At 37.0% G+C, this 21,789-nt stretch overlaps 2 protein-coding genes across 2 annotated transcripts; both read right to left on the bottom strand.

The window, feature by feature from the left end:
* Nucleotides 1-3,497: 3,497 nt before the first annotated feature.
* On the bottom strand, nt 3,498-12,489 carry LOC105446274. The gene is made up of 2 exons (XM_011682873.2): nt 12,098-12,489; nt 3,498-5,354 (listed from the first exon to the last, which is right to left on the bottom strand). Exon 2 carries the CDS (start codon nt 5,252-5,254, stop codon nt 3,830-3,832), a length of 1,425 nt encoding a protein of 474 aa, XP_011681175.2. The 5' UTR covers nt 5,255-5,354; nt 12,098-12,489; the 3' UTR covers nt 3,498-3,829.
* A 3,655-nt stretch (nt 12,490-16,144) lies between these two features.
* On the bottom strand, nt 16,145-18,137 carry LOC105446273 (RNA polymerase-associated protein LEO1-like). The gene is made up of 2 exons (XM_030985020.1): nt 17,044-18,137; nt 16,145-16,417 (listed from the first exon to the last, which is right to left on the bottom strand). The coding sequence occupies exons 1-2, from the start codon at nt 18,106-18,108 to the stop codon at nt 16,391-16,393; spliced, it is 1,092 nt and encodes a 363-aa protein (XP_030840880.1). The 5' UTR covers nt 18,109-18,137; the 3' UTR covers nt 16,145-16,390.
* Nucleotides 18,138-21,789: the final 3,652 nt, after the last annotated feature.

Here is a 21,789-nt window from a genome sequence, read left to right as displayed (position 1 = left end):
CGTACATGGGATGGGGGCATTTTATTTTGGCATGTAGCGTAACTGACGTTTAATAGGGTAAAGCACGTTTGAATCTTAAAGGACCATCGGTACATAATTCGTCCTTGTTTTCACGAAGTGACGGTAGTGAGGAAAATCGTAACGCAAAGTGAATGCAATTTTTTTTCACTACCGTCACTTCGTGAAAACAGCGACGAATTATGTGATGTATGCCACAATGAAGCAATAAAATATAATTACTATTGATGTAATTCTTCAACATTTCATTATAAACAATACATGTGTTACGTACATTTGGGTTAATGGGTTTAATTTGAAGGTATATATACATGTAGGTATGTTCTTGAGCCAGAGATGAGAGATGTTGCATAATGATAATTTTATTTCAAATATATTATTTTATACTAGTAAATGAATATGCTAATTATGTGCGCACGCAGTATTGGTCGCCATTTTCAAGGAGCGGTCAATGAACACGACAGTAACAATGCCAGTAGTAAACTTTTTAAATTTAAGTGATCGTTTGTTTGATTGTCGAGTGGAGACCGATCACCTATATCAACTTAGAACCTTGTTGTCATAACTGTAGGTAAACATATGTACCCCTTCATATACACCCCTTTGCACACATCACACACAAAAACGATGTGATAGGAATACCTTGTCTCAGCTGTAATAACATGCATATGATAAACCACCTCGTACGCCCCCTAACTCATCAAATGTTATAAAGATTAAATATTTACCTTTTTTCACAAATTAATATTCTATATTGAAAGACCGTATGTGAAAGACAACATCATCTAACATAGTATAGAGTACAGCAATTACCACAAGCAGCATATCAAACATTAACTAGGCCTGTTGGTTTCCTTATGTATGTTCATTTACATTACATCTATCTTACTATACAACAATGACTACAAACAAACTGAACAAAACAGTATAATAAGAAATTTTGGGAACATAAATGAAACGCCCTCAGTGTCTGGGAGTGATACATAGAGACTTAAAGAATAAATATAAAAATAACAAGATACAAGTGTGATAAAACTGTGATAAACAATGCAATCAAATGCTGCTTTGTTTTTAACAAATACGTTGAATACAAAAATATAATTATATATAAAGAAGCAGTTACAACAATGAAATAAATTGCATAGTGTAAACAGAATAAACATCCTCTTCAAAGTAAAACAATATATGACAACTTTGACAACTATCAAAGTATAAGATCAATATACATTTTAAATTATTTGTTAATCAGAGTTTGTGGACACCCTAAATGTTGGGAAAGTCTATTAGGTGACAAATGAACTTAAACAATATTTTAGGTAACTCATGTGACCAACTTCTTCACAAACAGAAACTACGTTCTAATATAATTTAGAACTGGCAAAACATTTGTGTGCGTGATTTACATAATTATATACGGTATATATCATCCCAAGCGACTATTCGCACATTTTATATACTAATATTTCATTGTGCTTCTAATAAAATTTGTTTTTATACAATACCGTACCCCAGATAATAAAAATGAGAAATATACAATGGAGTATTTTTTACATACGCACAGCATATTTTGATACTTTTTTTTAAACATTAACATAGTTAAATACATTATTAACATAGGCGTACCCGTCAGGTTTACTAGCAATTCCAACGTGGGTTGGAGGGGGTTGTAGGGGGGGGGGGGGCTGCGAACGTCACGTTCCCGAACGTCAACTTTCCAATGTCAAATGACATTGATGCTACATTAATATTCTAACGAAGCGAGTGAGACATTTTGACTCTTTATCAACATTTACAATGTCATTTAGTTTAAACAATACACTTGATAGGATCGAACAATTACAGATAGATGAAATCATTGATAGAATATGAGGTGGCGATGTCGGAATACTGATAAATTCAAAATCCCTGGCCTGTGGCACCAGCCAGCCCCCACCCCCGCCACGTACGACTATATGTTTATCTACATGATCTTTTTTAAAGAAAAATGTTACATCATATTATGTAACTGAACACCACTTGTATAAATATCATTTATAATCACACAAGAATTGTGAATTCAATATATAAGAGTCTTTTGAAATGTGCAGGAAAAACTGACAAATCAGTAAATCAGTGATTATTATGATGTATGCAAAAGCAGTAGGTGGGTCAATAAGATTTGTAATGAGGAATACTTTCCTTAATGAATTGAAGGGGGAACAAAATTAATTTCCACCTCCACACACAAGTCATGATGTATTTCCAAAAAGACCCTATTGGTCTACAAAAACCTTCAGTAAATAAAAAATGCATACATAATATTATGGTTGAATAGATAAGGACTGAATAATAATTCACCAAGACAAGACAAATAGAAATGCTTGCATTCTGACCTTAGATTTTCTACAATGATTAAAAAAAATTGCAAACATGTTACATACTAGCGAACACCATTTAAGTTGTTATAATATCAATATCAATATCAATATCAATATCAATATCAATATCGGCAACAGATACGTTGTTGTTATCTTATTCTATAAAGTAACTGAGCATACTGAGATAGGCTGATTATCTATACAATTATATACATTGGTAGATTCATGCCTTTCACCCTTTTATTAAAGAGCAGCAGAACTAAGATCATTTTGGGTTTTGAAGAAAAAAACACCTACGTCTCCTCTCGCGTCCAGTTCCGAAAGCAGTGTTTATAATTTAAAAAAAACAACATAAACAGGTAGAGAAAATTTCGGGATTTTCAAAAAGTTTGCCCACCCCCTCCCTCTCTGGTAATCCTGGATCCCCTGCCTGATATTAATGTCCTAATGATCTAAAATATTCAAGTAGAAATAAAATAATAATATAAAAATTGCCAGTTTTTATATGAGTGACATTATCTCTCGGACAGACAGAAGAACAAAGATTAGAAATATACCAACATCCCATGAAAGTAATTTTGTAATGAAATATACTTAAGAACTGCAAGAATGATGTTCCGATACAGAAGTTCCCCTACGTCATAGAATAAAAACATATCACACGGCGTGGTTTTCGTTACAATATATCTTAAACTCTTTATATGAGAGTATATAAAAAATAATACCACGGTCAGCCGTCTATTTGTGATGTTTATTTCTACAGTTTAATGTCTTGTTCTCTGCCTTAATTCACTCTCTCTCTCTCTCTCTCTCTCTCTCTCTCTGTTTCTCCCCCCCTCTCTCTCTCTCTCTCTCTCTCTGTTTCACTCTCTATCACACAGATACTGGAACGTTTAAATGCTCTGCGAGAAATTCGCATTCATGAATTTATTTTATTTCGTTTCGTTGGGGAGGGGGGGGGGGGTAAGGTCAGCTTTATTGGGTCACCCACTATCAATTTAAAAAAAAAATTATTATTATTATTATTTTTAATCTAAAGGGGGGGGGGGTCCTCCAAAATACACACATAAAAATGTTAAAGGGGGGTTCAACCACCCCCCCCCCCCCCACCCCCGCTGCGTATGCGCCTGATGCGGATCCTCACCAACCATTCAGGGACAATCCTAGTAGACATGTTAATCTTCTGGTGAGTATAAATGATAATCATTTGATGATGAACTGAAAAGGGTAGTTAGATCAGCTGATGATCATCATTCAGTCGTCACTGCAGCACAGTTTTGGTGATCGTCATTCAGTAATGTGATAAACAGTTTTAGTATGTATGATAGATGATGTCTCTCAAAATTTATTTGTTGTACAAATGACTGGTTCACCAAAGCCGTCATTAAAGTTTGACAGATCACCATTGATAATGATGTGCTGATGCCTTGCTTCAAATGCCAATCACTCGGTGATCAATACATACCATAGTCATTCAGCGACGTACTAAAAGGGGTTGCGAAGGCAAGCGGTGTTGGGACCCCATTGGCTACAGGACTGGGGTCAGCATTCATGGGTAGCGTTTCTCCAAGATTCCCGTCAATGACATGTACGTCAGGTTCAAGTGGTTGCTCGTTGTAATCACCCCCAACAAGAGGCAAGTCTGTCATGGGGATGGCCTCTAAATTAGCTGGACGATCGAGCGTGCTCCTCTGAAGAGATTGTTGCCAAACGGGATGCACGTCACCGACAACAGGTGCAGGGGTATCATCATATTCTTCCATAGAATAGCACCTATGACAGGCGAAGATGAATCCAACAATGATCAGCAACAACCCAAAGACCACACCTGCCAGCAGGAGACCGCTGTTTGGCCAGGCATCGTTGAGAACGGTAATAGCTATAAACGCCGCCACAAAGCCACTCATAACAACGAAACCAGCGAGCACAAGACCAATCCCACAACATAAATTTTTTCTCTCCTTTCCTTTCTCTCGTCGCTGTTTTGGTTTCCTGGGTGGGTTGCGGTGGATCGGTTTAGCCGTCGTTGGGTAACTTGGAATCAAAGTAGGCACAACTCTAGGTTGTTGAATACCATTGGGATGTGTAAGACCATTCCTTTGGTTAACGTTCGGACCTCCATTGGCTTGTCTACGACCACTGCTATACTGTTGAACTCCGATAAGACCACCATTCGGCTGTCTACGACTACCACCGTTCTGTACAGGGTATGCTTGCTGTTGCTGTTGCTGTGGAATGAGACCCAGCCTCTTGAATGCCTGCTGCTCAGTCATGGCAGGTTGTTGTCTTTGCCGCTGTTGTGGAGATGGGACTTGATGAGGCGGATTCTGTTCCCGTTGGTTAGTCGGTACTTCCCCTACTTGCCCAATAAATTGTTCGAACTCTAATAATGAGTTAGTACGTCTGAATGAACTGGTATCTCTGTATCTGTCCATTAGACTCAACCCTCTCGAGGGTTCTCTCGTCGTGTCTCGATCAGGATGAACCTGGTGTTGATGGATACCCTGGTGTTGATGGATATCCTGCTGGAAAGCTGGCTCGTGGAGCGGGTAATCACGAGTACGTTCTTCGTTCTCAGGAAGAATAGGAAGAAACTGGTTTTCTGGTGTCAGTTCCTCGGGAGACAGGAACCCTCGACTGGCACGATGGTTTAGATTTTGTGTGACTTCTTTCCGAGCCACGTTCTTGGGTTGACGATCATTTCGGGGAAAGGTTCCGAATTCACGTCCGGTTGGGATTGGACTGATTTCCATGAAGGGAGAATTATTTGTATCGTATCTTTTAAAGCGGTCAAGGTTTCGTTGTGAGTTCTGCTGTCCTGGGCGACCGTTACTTGCTGATGAGAAGGGCCAGTGGGTGAAAGGCTGTTCAAGTGCCATGGTCAGGGTGGGATGTGTGACTGATACGTTTGTAAAGTCCTGGTGCAAAACTTCAGGTTTGTTTATAGACGAGATGGAAATCCAAAATAATCACCTCCACCTGAATGTAAAAAGAATAAAGGAGAAAGCCTATTAGATATCATTACTCAATCTTAAACAAACAAGTATATAATGCATACGATGTAAGAAAATGAATAAATAAAATAATGAATACAATTTAAAAATCACTGGTTAATAAATGCCCAACGTAAAGGCAATCAATTGTTTAAAAAAAGATAAATATATTTGCTCAACTCGGGTAAAATTGTGTCCAATAACAAGTTCTGAAATTTTTCCTCATAAGGGGTAGCAAAATACTGAAATTCGGCAAAAAATGAACATGAAATTATCCAACAATCATATTGCCCTAAGAATTGGCACTTTATTAAAGCCAATACTTTAAAGAAATCCATGCTATACAGGCTCATAGCTGTAATTGAATTGAATGGGCCTGGGGGATCTGATTGCTATGTGATTGAACCCTGATCACCAATGGCTTGCCACTGTTCAATGTTTAAGAATGTGGTGGTAGAGGCCCCCCCCCCCCCCTCCTCTTCCCCTTATAAAAGAAAATCCACCAACGTATCACAATGAATCTACTAAAAGTGAAACCATACAGGATTCTCTTAGGCTTCGTTGGTATCATAAACACAGCATAGACCAGTCAATAATTGGTTATCCATGTTGTTGTTTTTGTTGTTGATATGATCCAAGCAGTGTTACAAAATAATATGCAATTAAACACATTATAATGATACAATCTAAGCCGTGCTATGTCAAAACTGAAACGCAACCAAAACGGGGCAAAAAACTACCAGGGAAAAATACTAACTCACGTATTGAATGAATCATGAATGTACACATTTCTATCCAAAATAGATTGGGCTACAAAAGCAAGACGAAGTAAACTTGAATAGCTAGGAAGGCCACATAGAAATTAGCACAATTTAAATATTCCAGATGGAAATAGGGGAGAGGCCTCCCGTTAGTGCGGTATGACCCTTATAGGGATGAAAACAGCATTGCAACAATGGATATGGCATTGCCTATTCGACTATGATGGATCACTGAATAAGAGTTCAAAGGTAAATCATTTGATCTTGTTTTCCAGCGGTAAATAACCTTACAATAAATAGATTTTTCAGTTAAAAACATAAAACCTTGGCTCAAATCTCGTCCTTCAAATTGCAGGGGATGCATGCTTTGCAGTAAACAAATAATATTAAGTACGACATGACTGATCAGTAGGAAGATTCAATTTGTGCTAAATATATTTTTTAGGATTTTGTTTCACGTTAAGTCGCATTTATTTTGTTTGTTCCATCAACACTCTCTTTTAGATATATATATTATTATTATTGTTATGTTATTATTGAATGTTTTATGATAAATACTTATAACGCAGAACTAGAGCTGAATTAAGTTCAGTTTAAAATAAAATCACATGAAATACGTAGCAATATCAAAACAATTATTACATAAAGCTTACGAGAATACATTCAAAGACAAAATTAATGATATATAACATAATTTTAAAAACTAGGTATAACCCAATAAACAAAATCACGTGAAAATCACGTCAATATCAAGGTATCGACTTGAGGAGAGTTACGTTCTTCAAACACCGGACATTTACGTAAATGTGTTAATACGTTTTTTGCATTAGGTAACTTAAAACACACGTACACTAAATCACGCAATTGTCACTGCAATATCACCATTATAATAACGTGATTATCCCTACCTTGGAGACCATGGTTTGTAAACCTAATACTCCCGTGTTTGTTTGGTTATGAAATTACATCTTCATACACGAATTTATCGTGTCACAGAAACACGTGAAGCGTTAGTGATAGTTTTAGTCAAAATATCTGCGTGAAATTCACGTGAATATTACGAGGCTGACTTGGGATGAATCATGTTCTTCATTCACGTGAAATTTACGTCGAAGAGGAAGTATGTTACTGTAACCCGCGTTCAACCCAATAATTACGCAAATGTTACACAATAAATGAACCAAAATAATGACGTTCTCATCCCGTTTCTGAACATCGTGTCTTGGATCTTCCATAATTACGTCAAGGCGCGCCGGAAGCAGTTTGGGATTAGAGGGGGTTGGGTGGAGGGGGGGGGGGGGGGGGGGTTGCAAACATCCCAGAAGAGAAAGCTAGTTGCAACTGGTCCAGTTGATGAACCATTTAATGCCAACTGGTAACCCTGGAAATTGAAATGGGCTAAATGATCCAGTTGATCCAGGCCAGTTATAATTCAACTGGTCTAGCTGAGCCATTAGAACCATTTGGTAAAACTTCCAACCAGTTGAACAGCAACAATACTTCAATACTGGTACGTCTGTATTTCCAATGTAAGGGCATTGGTAATAAGTAGACTTACATAATTGAATTAATGGAGAAAAAAACTCGTATACTTGTACTTTATTGAAATTATTTTAGTTCACAGTTAATGTTTCCCTTATTCATGTTTAACTATTTATACGAAGTAGCGAAATGTCCTAATAACTGGTAATTTATATTTGTAGTATTTTCGAAATGAATTGCATATAACTAAATCATCAGTAATTAAGAAATATGCTGTAAATTCAGATAAATTGTTTAAAAAACATAGATCTGCACGCACCCTATATTCAATATGCAAATGAATTGGTGTCAGCTGGGTCAACTCAAAATATGCCAACGCTCAGTCATCAACTGGTGCAACTGGAAATATGCACACTCCAGTTATCAACTGGTGCAATGAAAATATGCCAACAGTCAGTTATCAACTTGTGAACAAAGAAATATGCCAACAGTCACGGGATTATCACCGCGGAACTTAAATGGTAACTGTGAAACCATCAAGACACCCAAGAATAACTCATTTTCACACATGGAAAACACGGAATACCCAGCTTATATTAATAATCCGTTTGAGTCACGCGATCATCACCGCGGAACTGCTGGCAACTTTGACTACGATTTAAATAGGTGTTTTAAGACACCCAATCATGACTTATTTTTCACACCTAAAAGTCACGTATGCCCAGCTTATATTAATAATCCGTTTGAGTCACGAGATCATCTCCGCGGAACTTATGGCAACTTTGACTTCCATTTAAATAGGTGTTTTAATACACCTAATAATGACTAATTTTTCACACCTAAATATCACGGATTCACAGCTTAGATTAGTAATCAGTTTTAACTACGTGATCATCACCAAGAAAGTTATGGTAACTTTGAAACCATTTAAATAGGTGTTTTAAGACACCTAATAATGACTAATTTTTCACACCTAAAAGTCACGTATGACAAGCTTTAGATCAATAATCCGTTTGAGTCACGAGATCATCACCGCGGAACTTATGGCAACTTTGACTACCATTTAAAAAGGTGTTTTAAAACACTTAATAATACTAATTTTCACACCTACATATCACGTTTTCACAGCTTAGATTAGTAATCAGCTTGAGCCACGTGATCATAACCAAGAAATTTATGGTAACTTTGAAACCTTTTAAAGAGGTGTGTAAGACACCTCAGAATTACTAGTTGAATATAACCAGAGATTCACGGACAGAACAATAAGACGATTAGCCGGTGTAAGTAACGTGATTATTACCATCAACCTTGGATAACCTGTGAAACCAATCAATAAAGGTGTTTACAAGACCAAATAATTACGTATTTATCGCCACCATCGGTTAACTGACAAAAAACTCGTTGCTTGGTCAAGTGGTTATTTGGTCATAAACACTTGATTTACAGAGGTAAGTGGAATCACGTTGCTCCAGTCGCGTGATAAACTGGTGGTTTTTAGGTTAGATGAAAACGTGAACAGGAGTACCTTTTTTGTTTAAATGAAGGCACGTGTCGATAACGTTTAAATCTAGTTCAAAAGGCACTATACTTTAAAATCACTTAAAATACACTCCCAAAAGAGGTTACTTTTTGGTGTTCTGTTTATTGGGAATCAACACTTTTATCAAAGTTAAGACATACAGCTGTTATATCGTATCTTTTACTGAGAGTAATGCTTCTGTAAAGAAGAAAGATATATAATGAGAATGTCGTATTTCAAGGGTGGTAATAAAGGATAACATTTATTATCATAAATTCATCGGAATGTTTGAATTGTGGATGGCATATTTGTGGTTTGAGAGGTTGAAATGCGGTCCACCGTTATAACACAACGCCCATGACTACGCCCTAATCTTTACAAAATAATGTTTGTTTGGGAAAATCCGGGAGTGATAATTTTTTTAAAAAGAGAACTGAGCTGGTCTTCGACATACAGAAATTAATGGTTTAAGGGGATGTGGTAGTCTGTTTCCACGTGCAGTAGGTCACAATTCGCTAACACCAGACTTGGTGGAAATACTATTAATGGCTGTACAAGTCTGCACACAGTAAACCCGTGGTCCCATCGTCTATCGTCTCTCGGAGGGTCTTCGGGTGAGGGAAATGTAAGATTATGACTTTTCCATATGGCGCGATTGGTGGAAATTGCAAAGTATAACATAAGGCCTGTTGGTCATCAACCAGAAGGCTAATCATGGTGATTGACAACACCTGTTATTGGGTAAAAACCCAAATGGTGTCGAATTCTCCATGAGAGTCCATTACTATGAGTCTTTAAAAAAATAACTAGAGTTAAGTTTCAAATATGTTTAAATTTAGTAAAATATGATAAACCAATGTCTACTGCTGCCACTAAATGGTATAGATGATGAGGAACGGCCAATTCTACATGATAGATATTCATCCTTCATGTCGTGAGGTATATTCATGATAGACAATAAAGTAAGACCGATTCAAGATGATAGCAAGAGTAAATTTCGTTTTAGAAATATTATTTAAGTCGCACTTTAATCCTCTAATTGCAAAATCAAGAAAGTAAGTTAGCTTGTTGAAGATGTATATGAATAATGTGAGGAAATTGTTTGATATATGGTCCAATTTCTCAACAAAGGTATTTTTTTCTTCAGATCGATGAAAACTGCCCACTGATATTTAAAAGCAAACAATCACAGTTACAGTTTGATAAACTATTACAATATATTTATCCAAGCTTCTATTACTGCAAGAGAACAACAACATTTTACGACACTTCCTCCTCCTCTTCTTTCAGAATTAGGCTTCGACATAATTTTGTTTTATATGACTCATCTGTAAATTAGCAGAGATATTGGAACAATAAAACTAAATCAGATACCCTTTTTCTCATGCGATGAATCTCAGAGTCTTAAATGATGTTAGTGATTTTCATCACACGCTGACGTAAGTTCCATTATACATTTTATGACGCACTCCGTATATGCCATGTATTTTATGATTAGAAGAGGTGCTGGATTTCGGAAGTTTCCACAATAATTCAAGCTTTCATGAAAGCATATTTTCATCTTTTCATCGAAGATTATTCTTAAATATCGCATACAGTTAAGAAGTGTATAAAATCAAATACTTCAGAATTATATATGTGTACATGTACCACATTTCATGAATTCGCAGTCTTTTACAATAAAATTCCTCTCCTTCCGAGTTTGTTAAAGGTAAAGACCAGTTATGGTCATGCGATTGCATTGTGAAAAAAACGTTGTAGAATCGATCAGAAAAGGTTGATCATCTAGCATCTAGCATCTGCAAGGTTCTGGAATCATCAAAATGATAAGAAATTTGGCCCATTCTTCGTAAAGTTACAAGCCCTATACACAGAAAGATGTATATGGGACTACCCTATATCTCTCACAGACCATGAGAGAAACAAATTTACCAAATATATGAATTAGTAGGCGGTTTCCCGGCAAATTTGTTATCATCATGTATTATCCAAACGTATTCTTTCACATGAATGGTAATAAGAGCTTCCATTTTATTTTTTGAAATTGGGGCGTTTCCAATACTGGTCTTTACCTTTAAGCCTCCGTGATTGATCAGCAGTGTGCAACACTAATGAAATGTACTGTACTTTTTTTAATCTGTCTACTGTCGTTAGCCCCATTCCATATATAAATGTATTTCATTATCGATAGCGTTTATGTTTGTAATTCTTAATTTTTTGTAAAATTATTTCATACCCGGCAACTAAACTGTTATCATTGTTGTCATTTGTTAACAGAATCAGAATCTAAAACGAAGCATAGGTCCTAATTCAGATCACATTGCTTGCAATCTTAATCTAAATGGTGTACAATGAATATCAATTCTGTGTTTTCACCAAGAGAAATAGTTCTTTATGTTATATACAGTTGATCTGTATATAGTTCATATTCAAGTTCAAGTTTATTTATTCCATTTTACAGAAAATATAGACGTACATAAATTATGAAATATAAAATTATACAATGCAATTGTAGTATAAATGAGCACATGTCAATGATTCTCAATTCATATAATAGATAAAGTAGAATGTGAGGAACCTATTAAAAAGCAATAAATGGACTCATGAGAGAACTAAACAAAAACCTGAATAAAGATACCATTATAGAATAAGGAAATACTTTGTAGAACTTCTGTTAATTTTAGTAAGTAATAATGGTGATAATGGTGAAAACTACGCAAAACCACGAGAGATTTATGTCAAGTTCTCGTGGTAGCTATACAACATACTTGGATAAAGGTATCATACCATGCAAAAACAATTTAGAATTAATTAAGATCAGTGCGTCTAAGCTGTAGGTTATAAGGTCATCTGTCTATAAAGGGCAATGTACTGTTACCCAATGGTAGTATTGACTATACAGATACACTATGTTTAAATCATCAACAACAAGATATTAAAACATTGATTCATAAACAACATACTCACCAGAATGACTGTGTTAATCCCCGTAATATGATGTGATGTTACAACGATGATTCATCCCTGGTGCACAAGTCCATCACAGGATGATTGCTAGGCGTGTACGTATAAAACGCAAACATGGGTTACGCCCGAATCTACAAATGGCGCCAAACACTGCTACATGTAGTTCATAAACACTGGCAGAAATCCTCTTTTAACTGTCAAAACTTCATTTAATATGTGTTAACCTTGTTCTGCTTCTTCTCGGATGTTAGTAAAGTTGAGGAACTTTAGAGTAAAATGCTAATACTGCGCTCAGAATCCAGAGGGTGCGACTCGACCGGAAATGGTTAACTTGGTGAAGTTCACAAAAACTTTTTTGCTATCCGCTGCGGGCCCATAGATTGTATTGATATTATTATTACACGGTGTTTGCCTCTATGCCTGTGGTGTATTGTGGGAACGATCTGGTAGCAATACAACAACCTCCTCCCAAATACATATTTACTTTCTGTTCAAAGGCAGTACGGCGTGAGACAACGCAAATCCAACGTGCAACGATATAGCGCAGGAGGCCAAGATTGAATAGCCCAAAACCCAATGAACTGAAAAGTAGACTATAGAAGATATGTATTCATAACGAGTTATGACGAATGTCGGAATGCCATCGCTTTTCATCGCTATTCACCCCGCCTACTCTTCATTATTTATCGAACACACGGACAACCGTAAGAATTGACGAAGTGAGGCGACAAGGTACAAAGGTTCACAGGCAACAAGAGAGATATTGGGTGAAAACATGTACTTTTAGGCTAAAATAGATGTATTATGTGGGCTGGAATTTGAGCGGTTATAAAGGGAAACAACAAACTGATCACATGGCTAATAACTACTCAGGCCTACATGGTATGCGGCCAAATAATTTAATATTATGGTAGTTATGAATATATATGAGGATAATAAGTGCACCTCTGTGCTATTTAGTGCAATGTTGGGCGTATTGTTATGAGTTTTAGGGGCGTGGCAGCCTGGCATGTCTATTAATGAAATAGGGCGGTTTCCTCTCTACTAAAGTGGTCTTCTATATTGGCAGTACTGAAAATAACGTGTTATATCCAAAGCAACCTCGGCCACTGATCTTTACGGAGGGTGGGGGTCTGACCACCATACCGATGGAAGAAAACTTTACTATATTTGTTGTCGTTGATGCTGATTGTTTGCATGTTGTAACGTACAACCTTATTCCTTTTAACTATGTTAAGTTAAACGAAGAGAGAGACAGCAACGAGCGAGACCGATCTGCCTCCAAGTAATTAGATGATACAGACCATTGGAATACAGACATTACAGAACTGGACTCATGTCAGTCTAAAACAGAACGACGGAACGGAGAAAAATCCTCCTTGAACTAGAGATCTTTTTCACAACCACCACCAACATCACTACCACCGCTTTCTCCTCCACCACCACCATCTCCTCTACGACCACCTCTGCCTCCACCTCCTCCATCACAACCACCACTGCCAACATTAGTACTATCACCGGCACCTCCACTACCATCTCTACCATCACAACCACTACCACCACCTCATCGACCATCACCACCAACATCATTCTTCCCCCCTCCCCCCCCCCCCTCTCTCTCTCTCTCTCTCTCTCTCTCTCTTACCCTATCTCCTTTTTTCCTTTCCCCCTCTCTCTTCCCCCTCTCTTTGACTTCTTTATGTCTATTCCTATTCCTGGAAAGATCTATCATTCTTTTTCCCAGTTATTATGTACATGTTACACTCATTCCCTCTTTCTTTTTTTTTCCATTCTTATGTTAATCGACCGTCAACGTGACGGTACATTAGAATTTCACTTAAACCGTCCACTGAAGAAGAAAAAAAGCAACCACTAGTGACAATAATAATAATAAAAATAATAACAGTGGGTTCTTGTATAGCGCTAATGTCTGTCAGATTTGACACTCTTGGCGCTCCCGATTATGTGAAATACATTTTTATTGCATGATTGGATTGGCTTTCTGACAGAAATCAAACAGTGTACAAATTACAATTTTACAAAAATGGATTGATGGCAACATTGACAAGTACTGATCGTTTGTACAATGTATGAAAGCGATATAAAATGAGAACTTGTGAAAGATTGTCATAGTTAAAACAGGACGACACATTTCTCAATGTTGACAAAAGACTGTTAAAGACCCTCCATTGAACATATTCGACAGTCATTCGTATTCCAATATAAACGATAGTTCACCTGACATTCCTGAACAGCAATCTTCTTGACCACTACCCCCAAGCTGGTAAACTAACCTCTCAGACAACTATGTCGGAACAATTATCCCCCCCCCCTTCCGCCTCCTTCCAACGAAAACTAACTACTCGTAAGAAGTATTTATAAGAGGAAAATCGCGTTTACTGAAAACAAATCAGTTATCCAGGGGTAGTCGTTTGGGATGGTTGTCCTAGCGTTGGTAATACCGATACATTCATTGAATGATAAATCTGAGCACATCACAAAATATACATGTAACTAATGGGGCGTTATAAGAATGTTAAAATCAATTGCAAATCCCCCAAATCAAGCGTAAGTCTTGCGATTAATTGCAAATTTGCGACTGATCGCAACTCAACTTTCTTGCAACGCCCCTTTAGAGAGAAAGAAAGGGAGAGAGAGAGAGAGAGAGAGAGAGAGAGAGAGAGGGGGAGGGGGGAATAAAAACTAGATAACTTTAATCCTAACAAAATCCTAAGAAATTGAGGAGTCTAGTGCAAATTTTATTCATATAGAAGAGATAAAAGATACATGAAAACCTCGTCTACTATCTACATGGCTGTATTCCCTTATTAGTGTAATTTTACATTTTGCTGTATATTATTCTATTTCTAACACATGTCTATTTAGAAGTCGGAACTATTCAAATGGATAAACAGGATTATTCGCCATAAATGCAAAAATGACGTAAATTCAGTTTGTATAAATACAGTAGTTGATTAAAAAAAAAATATACCAGATTGATAAAAAGATACCATGTAATCGCCGAATTGCACATACACGACACAACAAATACGCCAAGTCAAAAATCATGGGGCAAACATTGTGATACACAGGCGATTTCACTTTTAGCCAGCTTTTTAAAAAAGTTTTCCAGATATTTGGCTACCATTGCTTTTAAAATATTGAATAATTCCTACTTAATGATGATCTGTAAAGAAAGACAGGCATCTTAATAACCCCACTTTGATTTAGTTGATGTACATTAAGATGATCATACAAACAAAAGCGAAAAATGCGGCCATATTATTTTTTTTTATCAAAGCAAAAATATATTCATAGATACGGCCTCCCACAATGTTTAAACAAAATATAAAAATCGTGGTAATGTACATAATGTACCTAATCAAATATCATTTGGTTTCATAACATAGTAAATGTAACTGCATACAAACAGTTATAAACTAAATTATTCATACCCTTACCAAGTTTTGTAATATTGTAAGCATGTAAAACATGGATTTGTCCCGATTTATGTTTCTTGAGATTGTGACACATTAAAGCTTATAGCTTAAAGTATTAACAAATGCCTTAATTAAACCAGTTCACCTTTCGTTCTTGAGTTACGAAAAACACAACAAACATCAAATTTACAAGGGGTATGAATAATTCAGATGTTAACTGTATTTGCATAAAAATTATGTTTATATATCTATAAGCATAATTATAAAAAAACGAAATATTTGCACCATGAAGAATTATCAATTACGAATGTGCAGACATGATTTTGTCAGTTAAAGCGTTTGTCTATTGGACGGAAGATCCTGTTCCCAAATCCAGCCTTACGAAAAAAAACGAGCATTGTGACAGCGTGACATTCCCCGCCTCCATACCCCCCCCCTACTCACTTGCCTACCGAATGATCACTGTAAATTACAAATTAAAGAAATAATACAACATTTGTATAAGATCAGCAGTAGCGATGTCCCTTTCAACACACTAACTATTTTGCCATTCTTATATAAACCTGGCCATCGTCTGTCAAAGTATTCTTGACTGGTTCTTTTGGTCTACATTTAGGTCGGAAAGCCATTACTAATGACACATGTTGACAATGTGCTGTATAGACACCACTCTAAACATGTAAACATTGTGTTTATTGACATATTTATTTAAAAAAAAAATATTCTGACCGTAGTGAAAATCACATGAATTGTTCTATGCAGTTTACAGTTTGTCTATACATCTACAACATGTACATGTATAATCAGTTGTGCTTTGAATAACGAGCTTTCTTCATTTTCTCTGTTTTTTTTTTTATAAAGGCAGGCTCTCTCCCTGGTCCTATGAAGAAAAAGAAAACAAATGAACAAAGAATACATCATTATTGTAGAAACAACTTGTAATGGGTAACGATTAAGGGCGTATATATATGGTTTAGCAATCTTATTCGACAAAGACATGGGACCTTGGTAAATGAACCCAACATAATGACAGGAAGATACTTCCATACGGCTATATTTGGAGAATCATAATGTAAATGACATCATAATTAGCCATGATGTAGTATAAAGGTGTATGATAGCCCCAGATTAGCAAGAAAATTAATTCCCTAAAATCACTGAAGAATACAAATGAAATGGAGGTGGTTGCTAAATTAAGAATGCACATTGCCCGTCCTTTACCCTTCAAGTATAGAAATATAATCTATCAAGCATTTTTCTGAACCCCCCTCCATTCCGCCCCCTCCCCCCCCCCCCCCCGCCCATGCTTTGCTGTAAATTCCTGCACGGCTATTCGCCACTGGTGTATAGTTATTTACATCAGCATTTCCATATGATTATTGATATTCGATATCAAATTATTGTTTGGGTTGGTTTCCCTGCAATTGGCCTTAGTGTGTTAAGTTTTTTTTTAATGGAAAGATATTTGGGGCTGTAGTATTAATGTAGTTGATTTGTATCCCCTACCTCTGTTGTATAAACCATCGTAGAAGGCTGCATGGTCACCCCATCTTGACTGAGGGTCATATCGTCTCCTCCCTGATGAGACGGCATCATCTCCTGATCGTGGTCATCATAAGCCGAGTTAGGTACCATTGTTTCGTCATCATGAGTGTAAACCATATTACCCACTCCAGCAATCTCCCCGGTCCCTTCCATGTCACCTCCGAATTCAAATAACTTCATCTTGTTTGCTTTATAGAAGCATAGATATGCAGTACTACCAATAAACACAATCAAAGCAATGATGAACACTGGGATACCGATGGTTAAGAGGTTGAAAGTCGGTGGAAAGTTGATCGCCCCCATGATCACCAGAGCAAGCCCAACGAAGAAAAGAGGGGCAGAGATGAGAAAAGCGATTTGGGCTGCTGACCAGGTGAGTTTAGTAGCATCTTGAGAGCTCGCTACAGAATCATCATCGTATTCAGCAAGGAGATCGAAGTCGTCCGGTAAGGCGTTGGCGATGCCACGTTCTTGTTTCACCGATTGCGATGGTTGCATGTGTCTGTCACCATTTTGAGCTGCCTGGTATGAATTATCATTTGTTTCTTCTGTTGGAAATGATTGTTGTTCTGAGTCCGGTAGACTTGGCAAGGAATCTGATTTGTTCAAGTCAGAGTCAATGTCTCTCGGCGACGACAACTCTTCGTCATCGCCCGGGGATTCGGCTGGATTCGTGTCAGTTTCATTCAACGACGAACCTTTATCATCGTTCTCGGGTTCCATGTGATGTTCGGTGCCAGTTTCTGTGGGTGTGTTATCATCATCCCCGTGTTCGTGCTCGAGATGATGCTCCGAATCAGTTTCTGTCAGCTCCAAATCCTCGTCATCGTGATGGGACTCCAAATCGTTCTCTTCTTCGTATTCTTCCACGTGATTTCCGGTGACAATGTCTGTGGGTGTGTTATCATCATTCTCGTGTTCGGGCTCCAAATGATGTTCCGAATCCATTTCTGTCAACCCCAAATCCTCGTCATCGTGATGAGGCTCTAAATCGTGCCCTTCCTCGCCTTGTGCTTCCTCGTCCATTTCAGGATAATGGTTATTGCATCAATAATTCCCGGTGGTCTAAATAGAATGAGAAAAAAGTGTTTGAGGTTAACAATTGTCGTTTCATACCTGTTATATACAGTTCAAATGTGATTTCGATTCCTCGAAAGACAGTTCATTCTGAGAATAATGATATGAGCATTATACAGTATGGCTTAAACAACCAAATAACTACACTCTGTCAGCGAATATTGTCATGTGCTACACAAAATCGATCGGTATATTATCCTAACAGAAAAGTGAAAACTCTAATGGTCTCGATTGTGGCAATGATGGTTGTCGGTTTAAAAAACAACACTATATGCTAATCTTTATAACCCGACAGAAGAGGCATGGACTTGTATTATGACAGCCTCAGCACTATCTTTCCCTCACTTTGGCGCCTTGATAGAAATTCATTGTAAAACCATTTCAATATATCATCGGCGTACCTCCCATTGGAGATGAGGGATATAATTAGCCCCCAAATATTCTTTGACATACAAACAAACAATGAAAAAGAAAGATTTATGACCTAAGTTCCTCATCGATGTTAATCACTATATGGAATATAATTGTCTTAATTATTGAAATAGTAATTATTGTTACTGTCACCATTACTCTCACGGTTGTCATTGTTTATTTCTTTTATCATCAATACTCATGTCACATCCCTTGTTAGGAGAATAATAACCAGTATATCGAAGCCCCTTATGAGAATGAAAATTGGAAAGAACAATACAGCAACACCTGTTGCTAGTAGTATCCCCTTGATAGGATCGGGGGTTTTAAATTATATTCGCTATCTTTGACATGCAATCGCTTTTCTCTCATGTAGCCTACATGTACATGTGTAAGTGCATAAATACTTTGATATATTAATTCTCGACAAATGTATCTCTGGTGTCATATAATACAAATCCTTTCGTTTTTGTTTCATCACACTGTCTGTTTACGTTTTCGTTTATGATTCCAGCATCATGAAAAAAACAATGTTCTTTCCGCTCAAATCTTGCAATTTTATTGTCATATTAGAGCAACTCTTATACAGTCAATATACACTAGTTATCAAGTGATTTGTTGCAGCACGTATTTTCGAACTAGATTCATTTTCACTCTTCATCCGTTACTTCCACTTTCTTCGTATATCCATCTTTTTCGTTCTTAAATGTGTACAGTGTAGTATATTCTTCAATAAGGTGAATCCGACACAATAATGTACAAGCCTATGTTTTAAGGATGCACGCCGTTTCGGTATTCCTTGTTGGAGGATTGTGAATGCTCTTTGCTTTACATATATCATTATGCAATTTAATACTTGAGTATGATTTTGCTATGGAAAACAGGGAAGAAAAGCAATGTTACTTTGAACTTGAACTCAAAGACAAGAGCTTAATATGATGAATATAATTTAAGCAGCAGTGAAGATAATAGACTGCCTATTTTGGAACTATATAGGGGCGTGGCAATTGTATATAGGCAATGACTGAATAAACAATAACTGAAACTATTCAATAATCAGTTCCCAAACAGTAGCTGATAATTATACAATAATGACATGGAAATCGAAGGCAAATTATAATGATAGGCCTATTATTTAAACAGATCTATTTATTACAATGATATCAAGACTCGTGGCTGATGGCACTGTTATATTCTACCATGCATATCTTCATTACGTTTGTCATCTCTTCCTTATGTCAGTAATTAAGCTGCCATCAGTATACTTACAGTAATAACATGGTACTATGTATAGCTGAATGTCGACATTCACATCTACAGTATATACAGAAAAAGAGCTAAAATACTCACCGGTAGAATGAGACGTAAATTGGATCGCAGTATATTATTATGGCCACTTTCAGGTGAATGTGATATAAATTCCAACAGTTTGAAGCATTGCAAATGAGACAACCTGTGTCTGATGTATTTCTACCCCACCTAACTATTGTTCAGCGTGCATGACTCGTTGTTGTATAGCGAAAGGTAAATATACTATTGTTATTTAATGAATAGAGTCTTACCCATGCATCTTATCAACACAAAAGATACAAGTTTGCATTTGAATTCTTTATAACAGAATCGAACATTAAGGGTACATTATAACATGGTATTGTTAGATTGGCTGTACATTTTTGTAAACGTGGGTACAGTATTACTGACTCTACCATATTCATATAATTAAATTCAATAACTCTTTTTGAAAGGCACGTCCATTGAGAGCTCAAATAACTGTTTTGTTAACTGTACCATATCCCGTGAATAATTGTAATTGCTTGTTTTGATTAGGCTAGTAATGAGATGATGTCACGGATGATTCCAGATAGGCCTACGAGGCAGACATCAAAAGAAGGATTGGAACTGCACGGAAGACTTGTTTCCAGCAAGAAAGATGACAATTGAACTTTTAATGAGACTTTTAAATTGCTACGTCTGGTCTGTTCTATTGTATGGAGCAAAAACGTGGACTCTATACTGTCTAATGAAGACTATGGAAAAGAAAATCACATCATTTGAAAATTGGGTTTACAGGACTATGGTGATAATATCATAGAAAAATACGAAAAGTAACAGATAAACACTGCATATAGCAGGGTTTAAACAAAATGGGAATGGATAAAGAAAGAAAGGCAAAGTACTTTGGCCACGTTAAAAGACATCAGAGCCTCATGAGAGATTTTTCAGAAGGAAAAGTAAAAGGTACTATTAGACTAAAAGGAAAACCTAGGACTAGCTGGGAGGGGAAGGTGGGAATGCGAAAATGGAGCTATATTTTACCGTTTTAAACATGACAATAATCCTTACTTTGAATCTGTCCAAGCGGGCAATTTGTTAACCTTGTTCGATTTAACCTCCCCTTATGCAATGGTACAAATAAAATCAATATTTAGAATCAATGATCCTCTATTGGAGTGGAATGAGACTGCAATAGTGTACTAGGATGGTAGAAAACAGAGATGACTGTGTGGACAAATGTCGCAATCAACCTCCAAACAGGGATAAAACACCTTGATAGATAAGAAAAACTTTACTGGCTTTGACTTTTGTTGTTAAGGGAGGCATGTGCAAGGTTCCATAAATTACGGTTCCATTTACAAAAGCGAAGCGTGGGCCCGGCCGTTGAGGGACACAGATGTCATGGGATGAGATTCGAAATTTGACATCGAGTGAGGGATGATGGGGTAATAGTGCGGTATGGTTTGTAATCCCGTAGAATTTTTTGCCAAAGTTGATTTTGTTGTTGTTGCTGTTTTGGCTTCAAAAGGGTCCCAATTGGCCAAAAATGATGGGGTTCAAATTTTCAGACCCCTCCTTAATTTCCTGGGGGGGGGGGGGGGTCCATATTGGGCGCCAAAATGGCTTATATAACGCGCAATAGGGAAATTTGGTGTTTTCGGGAAAATTTGAACCCCCATCAATTTCTGATAGCTTGGACTCCAATGAATCCAAAAATGCAACAACAACAAAACAAAAAAAAAATCAACTTTGGCACAAAAAACCTACGGGAACTGTTTCAGTGACATACCGTACCACACGATAAGTGGTTAGCATCTCCTCCCGATTTCCAATTCTTTCATTCTCTTTTCCCCTAATTTGCTTACCATTCGAGTCACGTCCCATTGAAAAATGGGAAAACTGTTTTGTCTGGTTGGTCGTAGATTTTTTTCGGCATTGTGCCCT

This window comes from Strongylocentrotus purpuratus, unplaced genomic scaffold (assembly GCF_000002235.5).
Source record: "Strongylocentrotus purpuratus isolate Spur 01 unplaced genomic scaffold, Spur_5.0 spur5_scaffold_14, whole genome shotgun sequence".
In the NCBI taxonomy this organism is placed as follows: domain Eukaryota; kingdom Metazoa; phylum Echinodermata; class Echinoidea; order Camarodonta; family Strongylocentrotidae; genus Strongylocentrotus; species Strongylocentrotus purpuratus.
This window is presented reverse-complemented; position numbering and strand designations above follow the sequence as displayed.

Bases quoted from the DNA above. Each gene is read 5' to 3' on its own strand.
- LOC105446274 (XM_011682873.2), bottom strand. From the start codon at position 5,254: ATGGCACTTGAACAGCCTTTCACCCACTGGCCCTTCTCATCAGCAAGT.
- LOC105446273 (XM_030985020.1), bottom strand. From the start codon at position 18,108: ATGGACGAGGAAGCACAAGGCGAGGAAGGGCACGATTTAGAGCCTCAT. The intron at 16,418-17,043 runs GTAGGGGATACA...TTTTCTTCATAG, and splicing joins CGATGGTTTATACAACAGAG to GACCAGGGAGAGAGCCTGCC.